Source organism: Sphaerodactylus townsendi, linkage group LG04 (genome assembly GCF_021028975.2).
Source record: "Sphaerodactylus townsendi isolate TG3544 linkage group LG04, MPM_Stown_v2.3, whole genome shotgun sequence".
NCBI lineage: Eukaryota > Metazoa > Chordata > Lepidosauria > Squamata > Sphaerodactylidae > Sphaerodactylus > Sphaerodactylus townsendi.
In genome coordinates this window covers 23199382-23214667 of record NC_059428.1, presented here as the reverse complement: position 1 = coordinate 23214667, position 15286 = coordinate 23199382, and the positions used below count along the sequence as shown (strand labels likewise).

The window sequence follows — 15286 nt, the reverse complement described above, 5'->3', positions numbered from 1 at the left end:
AATGTGAATTTGCACAAGCGTCAGATTAAAAAAAACTGCACAGAGTATCAAATGTCAGTGTTTCAACAAGGATTACCCATTATGTCCACAAGCAGGTGGGCACTAGAAACCACTGGAGAGGATAGCACTGAACAGAGATTTCAATTCAGCTACACCAAGACCCCCGAAGAAAAATATTGAAAGTCCACCTTTGAAATGGTAAATCTCAAGAGCACAAATACGTCAGTAGTATTTTCATCAAGAAAATATTACAGTGAAAGAGTAATGCAACAAAATGGGTCTAGACAAACTGAGGTTTAAATTCCTGCTTACCATGAATCTCTTCTAATAATATGAATCAATCAATCAATCAGTCAATCAATCACTAATAGTGCTATCCTAAGAACATTTTCCAGAAGTAAGCTCCATCAAACAGACTTCCCTAACCTGCACTTAGGATTGCACTGTTAGTAGGTAAAATACGAAGTTACTGTGGTAACTGCTTTACAATATCTCTTCTAGCAATAAATGAAACAAATGTATTAAACTACTTAAGGCTCCTGGCGTAGACTGAAACTGTACAGAGACCGACACAGGCAGTCCCTTTTCCATTTCAGCAGTATCAAGGATTTTTCTTAAGTCATTCCGAAATGAAAAGATACAAACTGCTTTCCAATATCATCTCCAATTTATTTTTGGCTCCTGCATTTACTGAAAAGGGTTCTGCTGCTATGAACAAATCAATATGGGTTCAGATTACACCAAAGCTTTTGACTGTGTCAATGATGAAAATGTATGGTTGTGCCACAACAGCTGACTATTTTGCGCAACTTGTACTCTGGACAAAAGACTGCTATAATGCAGAATATGGAGAAACAAAATGGTTTCCAAATGGCAAAGGTGCCAGACAAGGATGTATTTAATCTCTACATCTTTTATTTATACGCAGAACATATCATTAAAAAAACCTGGAACAGATTTAGATGAAGGTGGAGTGAAAACTGGCAGAGGAACATTAACAATTTAAGATATGCATATGACACTATATTAGGGGCAAGAAATAGTGAAGACTTGAAATGACTAGTGATGAAGGTTAGAGCAGGAAGTGCTAAAGCAGGATTACAACAGAACATCAAGAATACCACAATAAAATTGATGTGTTGCTGATGACCGAGATCAAACTCATTCATGCAATAGTATTCCCCATTACTATGCATGGGTATGAAAGTTGGACAATGAAGACACCTGACAGGAAGAAAGCTGACTCATTTGAAATGTGGTGTTGAAGGTTACTGCCACAAAAACTAACAAGTGAGTTCTAAATCAAATGTAAATCTGAACTCTTCCTAGAAGCTAAGATGGCCAAACTGAGGCTATCCTACTTTGGCCCCATAAATGAGAAGACAAGAGACACTGGAAAAGAAAATAATGCTAGGAAAAATTGTAGGTAGCAAGAAAAGAGAAAGACTCAGCATGAGATAGACTGCCATAAAGAAAGTCATGGCCCTCAATCTGCAAGATATGAGAAAGGATATGAGAATAGGAAATTTTGGAAGCAATTTATTCCTAGGGTTGCCATAAGTTGGAAGCAACCTGACAGCATTTGGCATACAGCATTTAGCATACAAAACTGCTTGTCCATTAACATATAGCAGATCTTTAAGACTACTAACTACCCTGTTAGTGTTTCACGAGAGTAACATTTGTTACTTGGACGTATTGCTCAACTAATATAGTGCAAAGGTTCACAGCTGAAAACAAGGTACATAACCATCCCTTCCCTTGTTGGATCTGCAGTGACAAAAGCAGTCGGCAGTAAACAGATATTTTCATGTGCAAATATCTTAAAGACTCCAAGAGTATGTTTAAGTTTCAGTACAATCTCTCTAACTGCAAATGTCAACAGTGAAGAAGCTGAGTTATTCATGCACATCTCCCCCAGAGGTCTTATCTGTAGAGGGAAGAGATCTTGGAGTTGTGGTGGACAGATCTATGACATCTAAAGTGGAAGCTACTATGAAAACAAAGGCATTCTGTGGGTTCATACCTGGCACCCTTCAGCCTTTTATGCCAGCAAAGAAGAAGGGAGCCGCAGTGGCGTAGGAGGTTAAGAGCTCATGTATCTAATCTGGAGGAACCGGGTTGGATTCCCAGCTCTGCCACCTGAGCTGTGGAGGCTTATCTGAGGAATTCAGATTAGCCTGTACACTCCCACACATGCCAGCTGGGTGACCTTGGGCTAGTCACAGCTTCTCTGAGCTCTCTCAGCTCCACCCACCTCACAGGGTGTTTGTTGTGAAGGGGGAAGGGCAAGGAGATTGTAAGCCCCTTTGAGTCTCCTGCAGGAAAGAAAGGGGGGATATAAATCCAAACTCCTCCTCCTCCTTCTCCTCCTCACTGCAACTTCCTGTCCTCTGTGGCTATTATCTCATGAGGGACCTGTAAGCCCGGGAATGAACTTTCCCAGGGGCAGAGATAACTACTGGGAAGGGGAAGCAGGGAAGATCCATGACCCTTGTACAATCCTTGTGCTGGACTGAACCCATTGCTTGTGATGTTAAGTGATAAGGTAAGTAGTAAGAAATGTCTGTGAGGCTAATTTTGTACTATGAGTCACCAGCTACTGCCCCATAGATCAGTGTTATTACAAAGAGACCAACGTTATAAAGTTTAGAGTGGTGTAGCCGTCAAAAGTGGTGGACTGTACTCTGGAGAACTGGGTTTGATTCCCTACTCCTCCATATGAATTTGTTTACAGGGAAACTCGTCTATCCGTTGGTCACTGGATAGCAGGTTATAAGATTTTAACTGGTTAGTATCAGAATTATGTAGATTATGAGGCTCCTATACTATCATACTCTTCTTATGAAGAAACTAAAGAGCGGAAAAGAGGCTGAATGTTTTTGACAGAATAAATGAACTAGAAAATGAAACACAATCTACCTGACACCAACAAGACCCATACCCTTTATTATCCTTAGGCATTTTTGTGAAACAAAGGTCAAGCAAATCACTCCCTAGCAGATACAGCTAGAAGAACGAATTCTGAAATAATGTGAACTCAACCAAGGTTGAGGACATTTCAAAGTCATAAAATTAACTCATACTAAATAAAGTTCACCGTATACACCTGACAAGCAATGGAAGGCAGATTATTTTAAAAAACCACTGCATTTATCTGGAAGGAGCAGAAAAGCTTGTCAAACCAGAAGGCCAGTGGAAAAGAACTAAATCACCTTTAAAGAAGAAACCCCTCAGGGAAGGCTGGTCTCCCTGTACAGTTTTATAAAACATACAGTGGTGAACTGTTAATCTTCCTTACAATGCTTTTTAATAAGATTTCAAAAGATGGCAGGATTCCAGAAACACGGAAAGAAACCCAAATTGCAGTAATCAAGAAATTTGACAGACATAGTTTCCCCTTCTGAAGAGGGGCAGAAACACACATAAACCACTTTGTATCAGCATTATAGGATTCTGAGCAACTCCTGGTCTGGTCAATACCTTCTTGAGAAAGCCTCAATTAGTCTTGTTTTTCCTGCCTTGTGTAATGGTCATAGTGTTGTCAGAGCAACCTGGGAGACCCAGGTTCGAATTGCCTACTCTGCCATGACAAGAATTTAGATCACTTATTCTCTTTCAACCTAACCCAGTGGTGGCGAACCTATGGCCTCTGTGGGCACATGGGCACAGAGCTTGTCTTGTGGGGGCAGCAGAAAATCCCCACACACACACACATCTAGGCTGCCCTGGGCCGCTGGACACGACATGTAGGTAACCCTGTTAAGTGCTGTTAAACCCCACTGATTTTCATGGGAAGAACTAAAGCGCAATCCTTTACCTGGGAGTCAGCTCGGTTGCTGGCAATAGGGCTTGCTTCTAAACCCTCCTAGGGTCGTGAGTCACCCGTTGGAAGAGTTGCATGGTTGCTTCAAAGCCACCGACTACCACCAAGCTTACTCCCAAGTAATGCGCACCTTGGAGCCAACCGTTTTTTCTAAACTAAAACATCAATATTAAGGTTAAATTGCCGTGTTGGCACTTTGGGATAAATAAGTGGGTTTTGGGTTGCAGTTTGGGCACTCGGTCTTGAAAAGGTTCGCCATCACTGACCTAACCTAACCTAACCTACCTCACAATTTTGTTGTGAAGATGAAATGGACGAGGAATGCAGACTACTGTAAGCCACATTGTTAACATCTTAAAGCCAATATTGGGTAACCCATTCACCATTAAACCTATTACAATTCCTTGAAAATCCAGCTGACCTGAATTGGTTGGAAGGATCAGAAAAGGCTGTGTGGAATCAAAAGCAGCAAGGCCTCACTTTCACTAATCTTTGTGTACATTATTTTGTGAAGAAATGCGAGTTGATCTTTTCAGTTTCCCCATTTATATTTACCCTTCGTTTAGATTTGGAATTATTTTGAAACTCACAGCACATTTAGGTTGTCTAGGTTTTATAACCTGGCAAAGAATAACTGATAATGAAAATGAAAGGGAAAATGAGTCCTGGTCCTGTGACAAATTCTATCCTTTTATTAATTGGAGGTTTAAAAGTTTTATCCAACAGCTTAGCAACCCACTGAGGAGTTGAAGTGACGCATGCCGAGGTTCACTTGTTGAGCACTGACTAGGCGAGAAGATGGTGTGCAGAGTCAGAGTTCAGGACGGAAAAGAAATTATGAATGTGCCCAGAAACCTGTTCAGCATGGATGATGAATTGTCTATGAACACAAGACTCTCAAACTGTTAATGACCAACAACAGAACAAACTCAATAGCTCAGAACTCAGAACAAACACAGACAGCTATGGTGCTCATGCAGTTGCAGATGGAAAGGTACACTCCTTCCCTTTGCAGGCATAACACCAACGTGTTGAAGGGGATTCCTAAAATATATAACTGAGCCCTGTATTTCTTCTTTTCATCTCCAGCACAAGCACCATGTCAGGGCAATCCATGAGTATTCATAGACTAAAGCAGTGTTTCCCAACCTTTTCGAGGTCAGGGTACCCTTGACCTCACTCTTCATATCTCACGGTACCCCTGCAGCCACCCTCCACCTTCCCCTCCCATTGCCCCTGCTTGCCACACACCCCACCTTCCCCTCCCAGGGTGAAGGGAAGCACTGGGGGTGGTGGCGGCTGCTGACCTTATGGCAGCCCCTGCCCCAAGGGCCAGCTCCAAGTCCTTGCTGGCGCCGGTGGGAGACACCACAAAAATGAGGGGGGGGGGGCGGTAGTGTTGCTGCAGTACCCCTGGGACATTATCACGGCACCCCAGGGTACCACGGAACCCTGGTTGAGAATGGCTGGACTAAAGGGCAACAGTATCGAAGGCACACCGAACTCTCGTGGGCATGAGCCAAAGGGGGCAGGAAAACCCTATAAGGATCCCTCTACATATAAGCACTACGTGGGGAAGAACCCTGGTCTACAGAGGGTTTTTTAAAAGCGTGTGTGTTTGGTTTGGGAGGAGAGCATCAGAGTTCAGACAACTTGAAAAAAACACTGAGTCAAAATAGAAAACATCTGTTAGAAGCTGGAAAAGGTTCTCCAAGTCGAATTGGAGGAGCCGTTTCTTTTGCCAACTCTGGCAAGCCAGCAACAGTGGCCACTGCTCTGCAGTCAATGAAGTAACAAAAACAGAATACTAATTTTGCTGTTGTCATTTACCCTTCCAGAGAATTTTGCAATCTGTTTTGCAAAAGCAACAATGAGCTAGATTAACTGCTTAGACAACATGTAGTAGGTTTACTACAAAGAACTGCTTTATGGTCCGACTATGTTTGACGTTTAAGAAAATCAGGTTCAAAGGAACACAAAAGCTGTCTTGTAGCCTGCAGAAAGATGATCAATTCTTCAAATAAACCAAGCCCGGACGAAGCTGCACAGTATCACAGCTATCTGTTGGAATTGGCAATGCTCCATTTTATTTACTCAGCAATACAGCCAACACTGTATTAGTCTTCACTGTCACCAAAAAGCCCACAAAAAGTGCACCATTAGTAATTAATAAACGTGAAAGCCACCTTTCAAATTACTTGAAGCAGGACCTTAGAACACCTGCAGTTTACACAGGTTTATTTTGGCCTGCATCTAAATTTTCTATCAGACTGCTTGACCCTAATAGTTAAACGCTTTGTATGCTTTGCAATGTTCTTTTCAGGTAAAGGCAGCTGGGATAATGGCCAAGTATGTGGCTCAAACATATTCCTCATATATGTACAGCACTCCTACAGACAAGATTTATATATTTATTTATAGGCATATCAGGTGCCAGCATATTATCAGAACCTATTCTCAATCTCTGTCTGCCCCCCAACCCCAGATACCTCCTAGTCAGCCTCTGAGAATACTGAAAACTTACCTTACAGCACTGAGGTGATTACTTCTACTCCATGAACTGATACAACTCTAGACCCTCTCAAAAAACAATCCTCTCACCTGAACTCTTTTCAGACAAATCAAACAAAACCAGGCAAACTAGTCACGGTGGGCAAAGTTCAGGAAATGGAATTCACTGTCAACGGATGTAGATATGGCCACAAGCATGGACAGCTTAAAAAGGGATTAAGAGGGATTTACAGAAGATGGGTTCCTCAATGGCTACTAGCCATGGTGACTAAAGAGAACAGCCATACTCTGAGGGGGTAAATTGCTAGATACCAGTGCTTTGAGGCAACATCAGGGTAGGCCTTGGCCTCCATGGCCTGTTTGCTTGTCCTTCAGGGCAACTTGTTGACCACCCTATGAGCTTGCTGGACAAGATGGATCATTGGCATGCTCCTTTTGCCCCCACCCACTCAAAAATGCAAGTATGAGGCTTAAGGTTATTTCTTGCTCCCGTTTTTGCCTCATGACCAATACTTGCATTTTAGCTACATTTACAGCTGCCACTGTAAAGAGTTCTCCATGTAGTTTCAGAAATGACAAAATATTTACAGCAATATTATCAAAGAAAGCCACTGCAATAAGGTAGCATAGCTTTAAACAGAGCTATTTGCACAGGTGGTCTAGTCACTGCAAATGGGTTGGAGAGTCCAGCTCCCTGTATACAGCTGGAAAATGTATCTTGTAGACAGCTGCTCTCACATCTGCTCTACATCAGGGGGGAAATGTGATTTTGCTGACCACAGGAGAAGGATCTACCATCTTCTAGGGCAGACCCTCTTTGATCTGACACTGTTCACATGAATGGACTTTCACAGGAAGGTGGCCGCAAGTAAAGTCTGCTACAAATCTCTGTTGCACATTCTTGTGTCAGTCAACACACTACCTAAAAGCAGACCACACAGGAGTCCTTCCTCTCTAACTATGCCCAAACCAGCCTTGTTGACTTTTGGCCGTGGTCACTTGAAACCAAGTTAGTGACGTGCTCCCTGCAAATACTCATCCTGCTCCTTAGCATAATGTACATCAAGTTAGCCTCTTCGTCTGTTCTGAACTCTCCAAAAGAGCACAGAAATGCACAGCAGTTAGTATATGCGTCTGAGGCCTGACAAGGCCGGGACCCACACTGGGAGAAGACGGAACACCACAAACATCAGACTCGCCATTACAAACACACGCTACATTGTTTAACAGCACTCATATTTTTTTTCCAGGGAACTGACCACAGAAGCAGTTCCTCTTGCACACACAAAGTGAGTAACACAGCATCACTGTTCACACTGGTGGGAGCAGAGACAGGCTTCAGAGGTATGGACCTCAGTGGTCACTGCTCAATGGTTTCAGTCATAACAAATTGGGACCTATCCTGCTGGGATCTGGCAGATCTACTCAAACGGTATTTCTACAAAAAGAACACGAAAACAGTTAGAAACAGCTGTAAATACTCTGGGAACAGATGGCTACTGCTTTGGACCTTACATGACTTCTGCCAGCCATGTAAGATTCTACCTCATCTGTAAGATTTTACCTCATCTAATTCAATCATCTCTATGCATTGTATTGGCACACCCGCTAAGCATGAGTGAGCTGCACGTCTTGAAACACAAGCAGGAAAATGTACTGTCGAAGGCTTTCACGGCTGGAGTGGGTTTGCCGGGCAGCGTCGTCATGGTCTGGTAAAATTCAAAATCCAAAACAAAACTACTCAACCCTCCATCCCATCAGTTTGAAACTGCTACCTCTGCCCTGAGCCTTTATCAGTGGCTGGGGTCAACTACTGTCATCTCTCCTTCCCAATACTCATAATAAAACTCTGAAAACATTACAACTTCCTAAACTTTTTAAGACTGAATGCAGGACAGTCTTTCAAACCTTGCCTACTGGAACCTACTTATCATCCTGGCTGCTCTCCTGTAGATCATGTCCAACTTTTTAACTGAGCCACTGTGTGAGGACCAAACAGAAAAGCAACGTTACTTCCTAACTCTTTGAGGAAGGGGGAGGAGCTAGCTGCAAATAATACTGGGGGAAGGAAGGTTCATGATTGGGCCAACTTTGAAACTTCTGTCACGAAGACTGGCACGGAAGAGCTGAAGAAAAGCTTGTGAGAGAGTGTGTGTGTGTGTGTGTGTGAGTATTTGCAAAATTGTCTGCTCTTTTTACTGAGCTAATTTGTCCATCCCCTTGCTGATACTGTCTCCCTCCACCCCACTGGATTACTGATGATGGCTTAGAACTGTCTGTATAATGGAGACTATCCATAAAGTCCAACCACTGCTGCTATGAGATGGGAATCAGACATTTCAGGTGGGGCAAATGGTAGTGCATAAATTAGTATTAACTGGATGATGTACTTATTGTGGAACCGATATTCTTCAGAATCCAAAATCAGTTCCAGATTCAACCTTTAACTTGGTCTTCCGTCAAAGGCAGACAAGTTTTTGTGCACTCTGAAGAAGGTACTCCAAAACGTGCTCAATGCATCCTTCCCAAGAAGTGCACAGTCCAACAGTATTTTTAACTGAAGAACAGCAGAGGCCTGGGATCAGTGGGAAAGTTGAGATCCCATAGCTTTGAGCCACACCCACATTCTGACAACCACCCGCAAAACTGAGTGAACATCGAGAGCCAAAAGACCTCACCAATGAAGAGAGCACAATATAAACTTGAGGCCTACAGAATATGGAGCCATAAGAAGATGAGAAATTACTTTACAAAGTCATGTGCGGACAGGTACAGGATGGGCACAGTGGTACATAAAAGCAGAGAATACTGTATAGCCCTCTATAAGCTGTGAAGACTTTGTCCAATACTCTCAGAGACAGTGGAGAAATGTACAAGAATCATTAACTCTGAGACTATGATTGAGACTAGAACAGTTGGAACTGAAAGACTCAGGTGAAAATGCTGCAGATAATATAGGACTTCTAGCTAGTTACGAAGCAAATAGGAATATTAGATTGATCATACAACTAACCTACTAAAAGCAGAAACCTATCATGAGATGCCAGCAGTTAAAATGACCTCCTTTGTAAATTAAAGTAGGAAAGGAAGGTTGAGAGGACCTCAACTGTAGCCCAAGCTGTCTCCCAAATGGGCCAGAAGTAAATCCAAGAAATCAAGAGCTCTTTGAACAACCACAAATTTAAATCTGGCCCACATCTGACAGGGTGTGTTGACAAAGCAAAGGATCGACAAGGGACCAAGAATGTCTGACATTAGGCAGCTCAGCTTCACGGTCTCCTTAAAATGATTCTGATTTGAAGGACACCCTAAATCCTGACTGTTTCCCTAAAAACTGCCAAATGTAATTATTTCAGGTCCAGTTTCTGCTACTGCAGTCACTTCCTCTTACCGGAGACATATTAAAAAGGCATGAAACAAGATACTACTGGAGTCAACTGATTGGAGGTTACAACACAAGATTGTTCAGCTATACATGCGCACAAGAAGTGCCAACCAAAAAACAAGAAAAAGAAAGAAAGAAAAGGAAAGGAAAAGAAGGAAAAAGTAAGAAATTCATTGGTTGGAGGCAGATTTCTTAAAAGTCGAAGCAGTAGTTATGAATCTCCAACCTAATGGGAGCAGCTATGCTAAAGTCAGCTAGCCAAAACATCAGGAGAACATGGCTCTCTGTAATGCCATGAAATCCCAGTGATAGGCCAGTGTGATATATCAAGACCTGAATCAGATAGGTTCAGTTAGAAACACCCTGCTCCGCCATAAAGCTCATAGCATGCTCTTTGCCAAGCTGGCAGCTCTCAAACCTAAAGTAGCTGACAGAATTATTTTCTAAGATGAAAAGCATGCTGAGCTGCTTTGAAGGAGAATGAGGTGTAACTGAGACAAACAGAAAAAGCTTGCAAGTAGTAAAGTTTAATTGAAATATTAATAACTGGCTGTGTGTGTGTATAAGTTTCATGCATAGCCAAAATCTGAAACAAAGCCTAAATATCCAATTATTGCCAATGAATTGATTCTGGGCGATATCAAACTAAAGTTATGCTTAAACACATTTTAAAACAACAACTAAACAGCAATATCCTGTCCTCACTGCATGTTGCATGGAATAATCAGGTGTCTAACTATAAAGTAAATAGTTGTTTGCATAACAAATTGGAAAGCAACGGCAACAAAGCATCTCATTACCTTGATGTAAAGTTTGGTAAATTTTGATAATTTCCACCTTTTAGGCACATGCCCACATCGATAAATAAAGATATAATAATGCTGCTAGAGAGAAGAAAGACTTTCAAGACAGATTATGAGAATTTCAACCATGCTAGGTTCTTGATGCTTGGATCCTCTCTTTAATGGCCAACTTCATTTTTGGAAGTAGCGGGTCCTAAGTGCCTAGTGGAACACCCGACAGCCACTGATCCTCTTCTTCAGTGGGATTCCCAAGACAGGCAAATAAGATAGGATATTGGGAAACCACAGAATTACTTTTCAGAAACACAGAGCAAGATGATAGCTTTCATTGGGCCAATTATTCCTTAAAATTCTGGAAGAAAACTTTTTAAAATTTATTTCATTACACAGAGATCCTCTTCAAGCATACTCAGGTAACTGGAAAACCATAAGTCATAAAATCCTAGTTGCTTTGCATAGCCCAAGCATTTGTTTTATAGCTGATCTGACTGAGTACTTTGAAGGAAATGTTTCTTATTTTTCTGAAACATTTATTGAGAGCCTACCTGACGTTTTGGAGTATTTGCTGTGCTGGGATTGATATTCCGCAATGCCTAAGAGCAAAAGAAATAAGATGGATAACAATTACTTTTTTAAAAAGCTGTGCAAGGTTGGGACGGGGTAGGCTGCGTTGATACACACATCACCCTCTGAGCATTCCGAAGAGGCAGATTTCCGCAACAGCCAAAGATGGTAAACGGCAAGGGAGTTAAAAGCCAACAAAAAGCCACTGCGTAACAGAATGAGATGCTTAGAAGTGCTTACAGATGAACAGTGCTGTTCAAGTAGCGAGCATCAAGGAGAGCGAACGTTGCCCAGCCTGAAGTTAGTTGACGTAAGAGAATTACTACAGAAAAGAAATCCAAAATTAGAAGCCTCTTCTAAAAAGCATGCTGACAGAGTAAACATATTGGATTAAAAATTAATAGCGAAGCAGTTACAGGAGAAGCTCAGACATTTCAGCCCAAGAAGTCTTAGTGTTTATCTTGACCGGAAACACTTCATCCGAAGGGGGCTTTCCCCCCTCTTTAGAAGCTGAGATGCACCCCAGAAGGACAATCCAGTATACACCAAGGTAGAGTTATTCCTAGAAATACGCCTTCAGAGCTAGAGCCTCCAGAATAAGAGCAGAAAAAGCAAGAGGCGATGAAGGAGAAGAGCCCATGGAAAAAAATTTCCAAGAGCATGAAAATGGATCCATCACCCAAAAGGAAGGGGGAGAAGAAGAGGGTCTTAACAGGATTCCCTCAAAGAGGAGTTAGGATGCTGAGATGCCCCATAACCTTGATAAAGTGCTGATGGCCAGACATCTGAATCTAGGAACTAATCCATGTCATTAGCAAAAGACGGAAGACAGGAAGCACGGACGGAGAGCAACAGTTCTAGAAAATGTTGACTTTTGAGTTCATGCTTCCAGGGTTATGTGTGCTTGTTGGTTCAAAAATGCTAAGGCAGCAAATCATAACCTACATTTGCACCATTAGAGGAAAAAACCTTTGAAAAGTTTTAAGTGTTCATAAAAGCCAAGCCAAAAGTCGGTTAATACAGCTTGCTTTTAAAGACAGTTATGCTCTTAAGAGTTACAACAACATAAACATTTTCCTAAAATGGATGACACCCCCCCCCCCACTCCACATCTTCCCATTACTTAAATCACACAAACAAGCTGGTTACAGTGGGCTGGATGTATATATTTGCAGTACATTCACAGACACTCTTCCTTATTAGAATACTTCCCCTAGTCAAGTCAACCACAGACTTGGCAAAGTGCTAAATTGACACATTTCTGAGAATGCAAAATGCTATTCATTACTGTTAAGATAACTGGTAAAACCAATGGACGCTATCCAATGCATGTCCAAGAGGCCCAAATGCTTGCCATTGCTTTCACATCCTGCATGTGAGTTTCCAAAGGCACCTGGTGGGCCACTGCGAGTAGCAGAGAGCTGGACTAGATGGACTCTAGTCTGATCCAGCTGGCTTGTTCTTATGTTCTTAAATGGAGGAAATCGACAGTCACAAGTTCTCATGAACCAAGCTGGACTCTTCCAAGTTATATCACACAAATAACATGGGGATTTGACAACAGAAGATGATGGCGTGAGGTAGCCTGTTTAGGAAAACTGGATACATTCATGGGAATATGGGTGAGACATAGCTCAACAGAGGCAGCGTACCTCTGAATGCTGGATACTGCAGACAAAATGGATAAAGTCGTCTTCTTCAAATGCCTGCCTTATCAGCTTTCATACACGGCTGGCTGCTGCAGGGCAAAGGCTGCTGGACTAACTGAAACATTTGGCCAGCTTTAGGATTTCTGCAGCGTGTTAGTGGAAAATCACTGCTTGTTTGTGCATTATCTAGCAAAAGGCTATAAATAAGCAGACGATCTCAAACTGTACACACACTCACACAAAACCAGAACCAGGTTACGAGCTCTTCCAACTTCATGACAGAAGACTTAGCCATCCACATCCAAGCAGAGCATTAATATCTTTGAGAAGCAGCCTGGCATCTCTTGGATTTGACAAGATGCTCGTGTGGCAGAACTGAAGAATGGTGCTGGAAGTGACAGAAAAGCACCGCCAAAGGCTGGGAACCGACCTCTGTGCCAGCGACTTGCATCAGCGCTCTGAAAAGGTTACAGCCGAAGAAATGCGTTCCCAGTGCTCTCAGTCTGGCTTGCATGGGAATTTAATTGGGGGAGGGGAGGGAAGAATTCTTTAGAGCAGACAGCCCTTAATTGTCTTGAAGAGACCGCTTCATCCTCCTCCAAACCGCTGAAGCTTAGAAGGAACCACAAGCCAACAAGCGTGCCGTGCAAGCACACACAACAAAATATTAGAGTGGAAGTTGTGTTTCTAACCTGTGGCCTCACCTGCCGGAGCAGTTCTTGGTGCTTCAGTCGCAGCCTCTCCTTCTCCACCTGCAGCTGCTGCAGCCTCATCTGCTGCTGTTGACTGGAGCTGCCGCTTCCCAAGACTCCACCAGATGGACTCTGAGGGGCCAATGGAGGTGGCTGCTTCACAGGAGCGCTTTGGCTGATTCTCTGACTCATGGCTGGGAAGACAGACAATAGGCAAGTGTTAAAGCGGGGTGTCCAACTCTGGCCCTCCACATATTCATATCCTATAATTCCCATCAGCCCCTGCCAGCATGGCCAATTGAAAGGGGCTGATGGGAATCGTAGTCCATGAACATCTGGAAGGGCAGAGTTGGACGCCTGTGTTAAAGTAAGTCAAGACATCATTTAGAAAGCTATGTTCTAAACACACATCTCTGATCTGGATCCCAGGCAAACATTCAAAAAGAGGACATTCTTGGTGCCCTCATGAGCCAAAGTACATCAAAGAGCAATGGCTGTAGTTCAGAGCAATTCTCAACAGAATTACCCCCTTCTAAGCCTACAGACTTCAATGGCCTTAGATGGAGGGTTGCCAGCTCTGCTTTGGGATATACCTGGAGATTTTCAGAGTGGAGCCGGGGGGGGGGGTGGTTTGAGGAAGGGAGGGACCTCAGCAAGGTACCACGCCACAGAGTACTTCCTCCAAAAAAGCCATTTTATCCAGGAGAACTGATCTTTATTATTTGGAGATCAGCTGTAACAGTGGGAGATCTCCCCACCTGGACATTAGCAACTCAACTTAAATGGGTATAACATATTTTTGGGTCATATTAGAGTTCTTTAACATCTTACAGACCAACAAGATTTTCTCACCAAGTGCTGAAATATTTGCTAGATTAATACAGACCAGGATCTAGAAAAGAAAGTTCTAGAACTTCAGTCCACACACGGTTTTACAAGTCACTTTTGAAACTGAGGTGTGTGTCTTGGAAGTTTCTAATGCTGCAGAAGGAGTGACTCTCCTGAAGTCGTTCATCAACAGTGTATATTATTATCTGTTACAATATCTCACAACACTAAAACCAGGGGGCATACATTGAAAATGCTGGGGGGAAGAATTAGGACTAATAAAAGGAAACATTTCTTCATGCAACGCGTTATTGGTGTTTGGAATATGCTGCCACAGGAGGTGATGATGGCCACTAACCCAGATAGCTTTAAAAGGGCTTGGACAGATATATGGAGGAGAAGTCGATCTATGGCTACCAATCTTGATCCTCCTTGATCTGAGGTTGCAAATGCCTTAGCAGACCAGGTGATCGGGAGCAGCAGCAGCAGCAACAGAAGGCCATTGCTTTCACAACCTGCATGTGAGCTCTCAAAGGCACCTGGTGGGCCACTGCAAGTAGCAGAGTGCTGGACTAGATGGACTCTGATCTGATCCAGCAGGATCTTTCTTATGTTCTTATTTGTTGTTTTAATTATTATTTTAATGTGCTTAACTTTCTTAAGGTAAGCTTGCTCTCCCCTGCTCACAACAGTAAACTCTCCATAACAAAGAGGTGCTAATGAAGCAAGTTTTGTTACAGTGAAAACAGCAATGACCAGGGTGGAGAAGAGAACAGGATTCTGGGAAGACAGTTCCTTCTGAGACTTCTTGAAGTCTGTTTAAACTAAGCAAGACCTCGGATGGCAAATCTGCTATTCCGATTACACAGTTTGGCCAACTATGCCACTCCTGGGTCACAGAAACAAAATACATCTATGATAAATATAAGCTCATGGAGAAGCTAGTGCCAGTTTCCATTTCGGTCGTAAGTAGACAACTATTAGCCAGCTCCACTGGGCTGCAGATCAAACCCAGGCGTTATTTATAG

The 15286-nt window shown here is 42.8% G+C and overlaps 1 protein-coding gene across 8 annotated transcripts in view; it reads right to left on the bottom strand.

Annotated features, from left to right (window-relative positions):
• The window catches only part of YAP1 (Yes1 associated transcriptional regulator), a 100349-nt gene that overhangs the window by 10771 nt on the left and 74292 nt on the right, over positions 1-15286 (bottom strand). For 2 of the 8 annotated variants that reach the window (XM_048493739.1, XM_048493744.1), the window contains 2 exons: positions 13431-13624; positions 11071-11118 (listed from right to left, as the gene is read on the bottom strand). In XM_048493739.1, the coding sequence (XP_048349696.1) occupies positions 11071-11118; positions 13431-13624 (242 nt within the window). The remainder of the gene's footprint in view (positions 1-11070; positions 11119-13430; positions 13625-15286) is intronic. The other 6 variants (XM_048493741.1, XM_048493745.1, XM_048493742.1 and 3 more) reach the window with 3 other exon arrangements.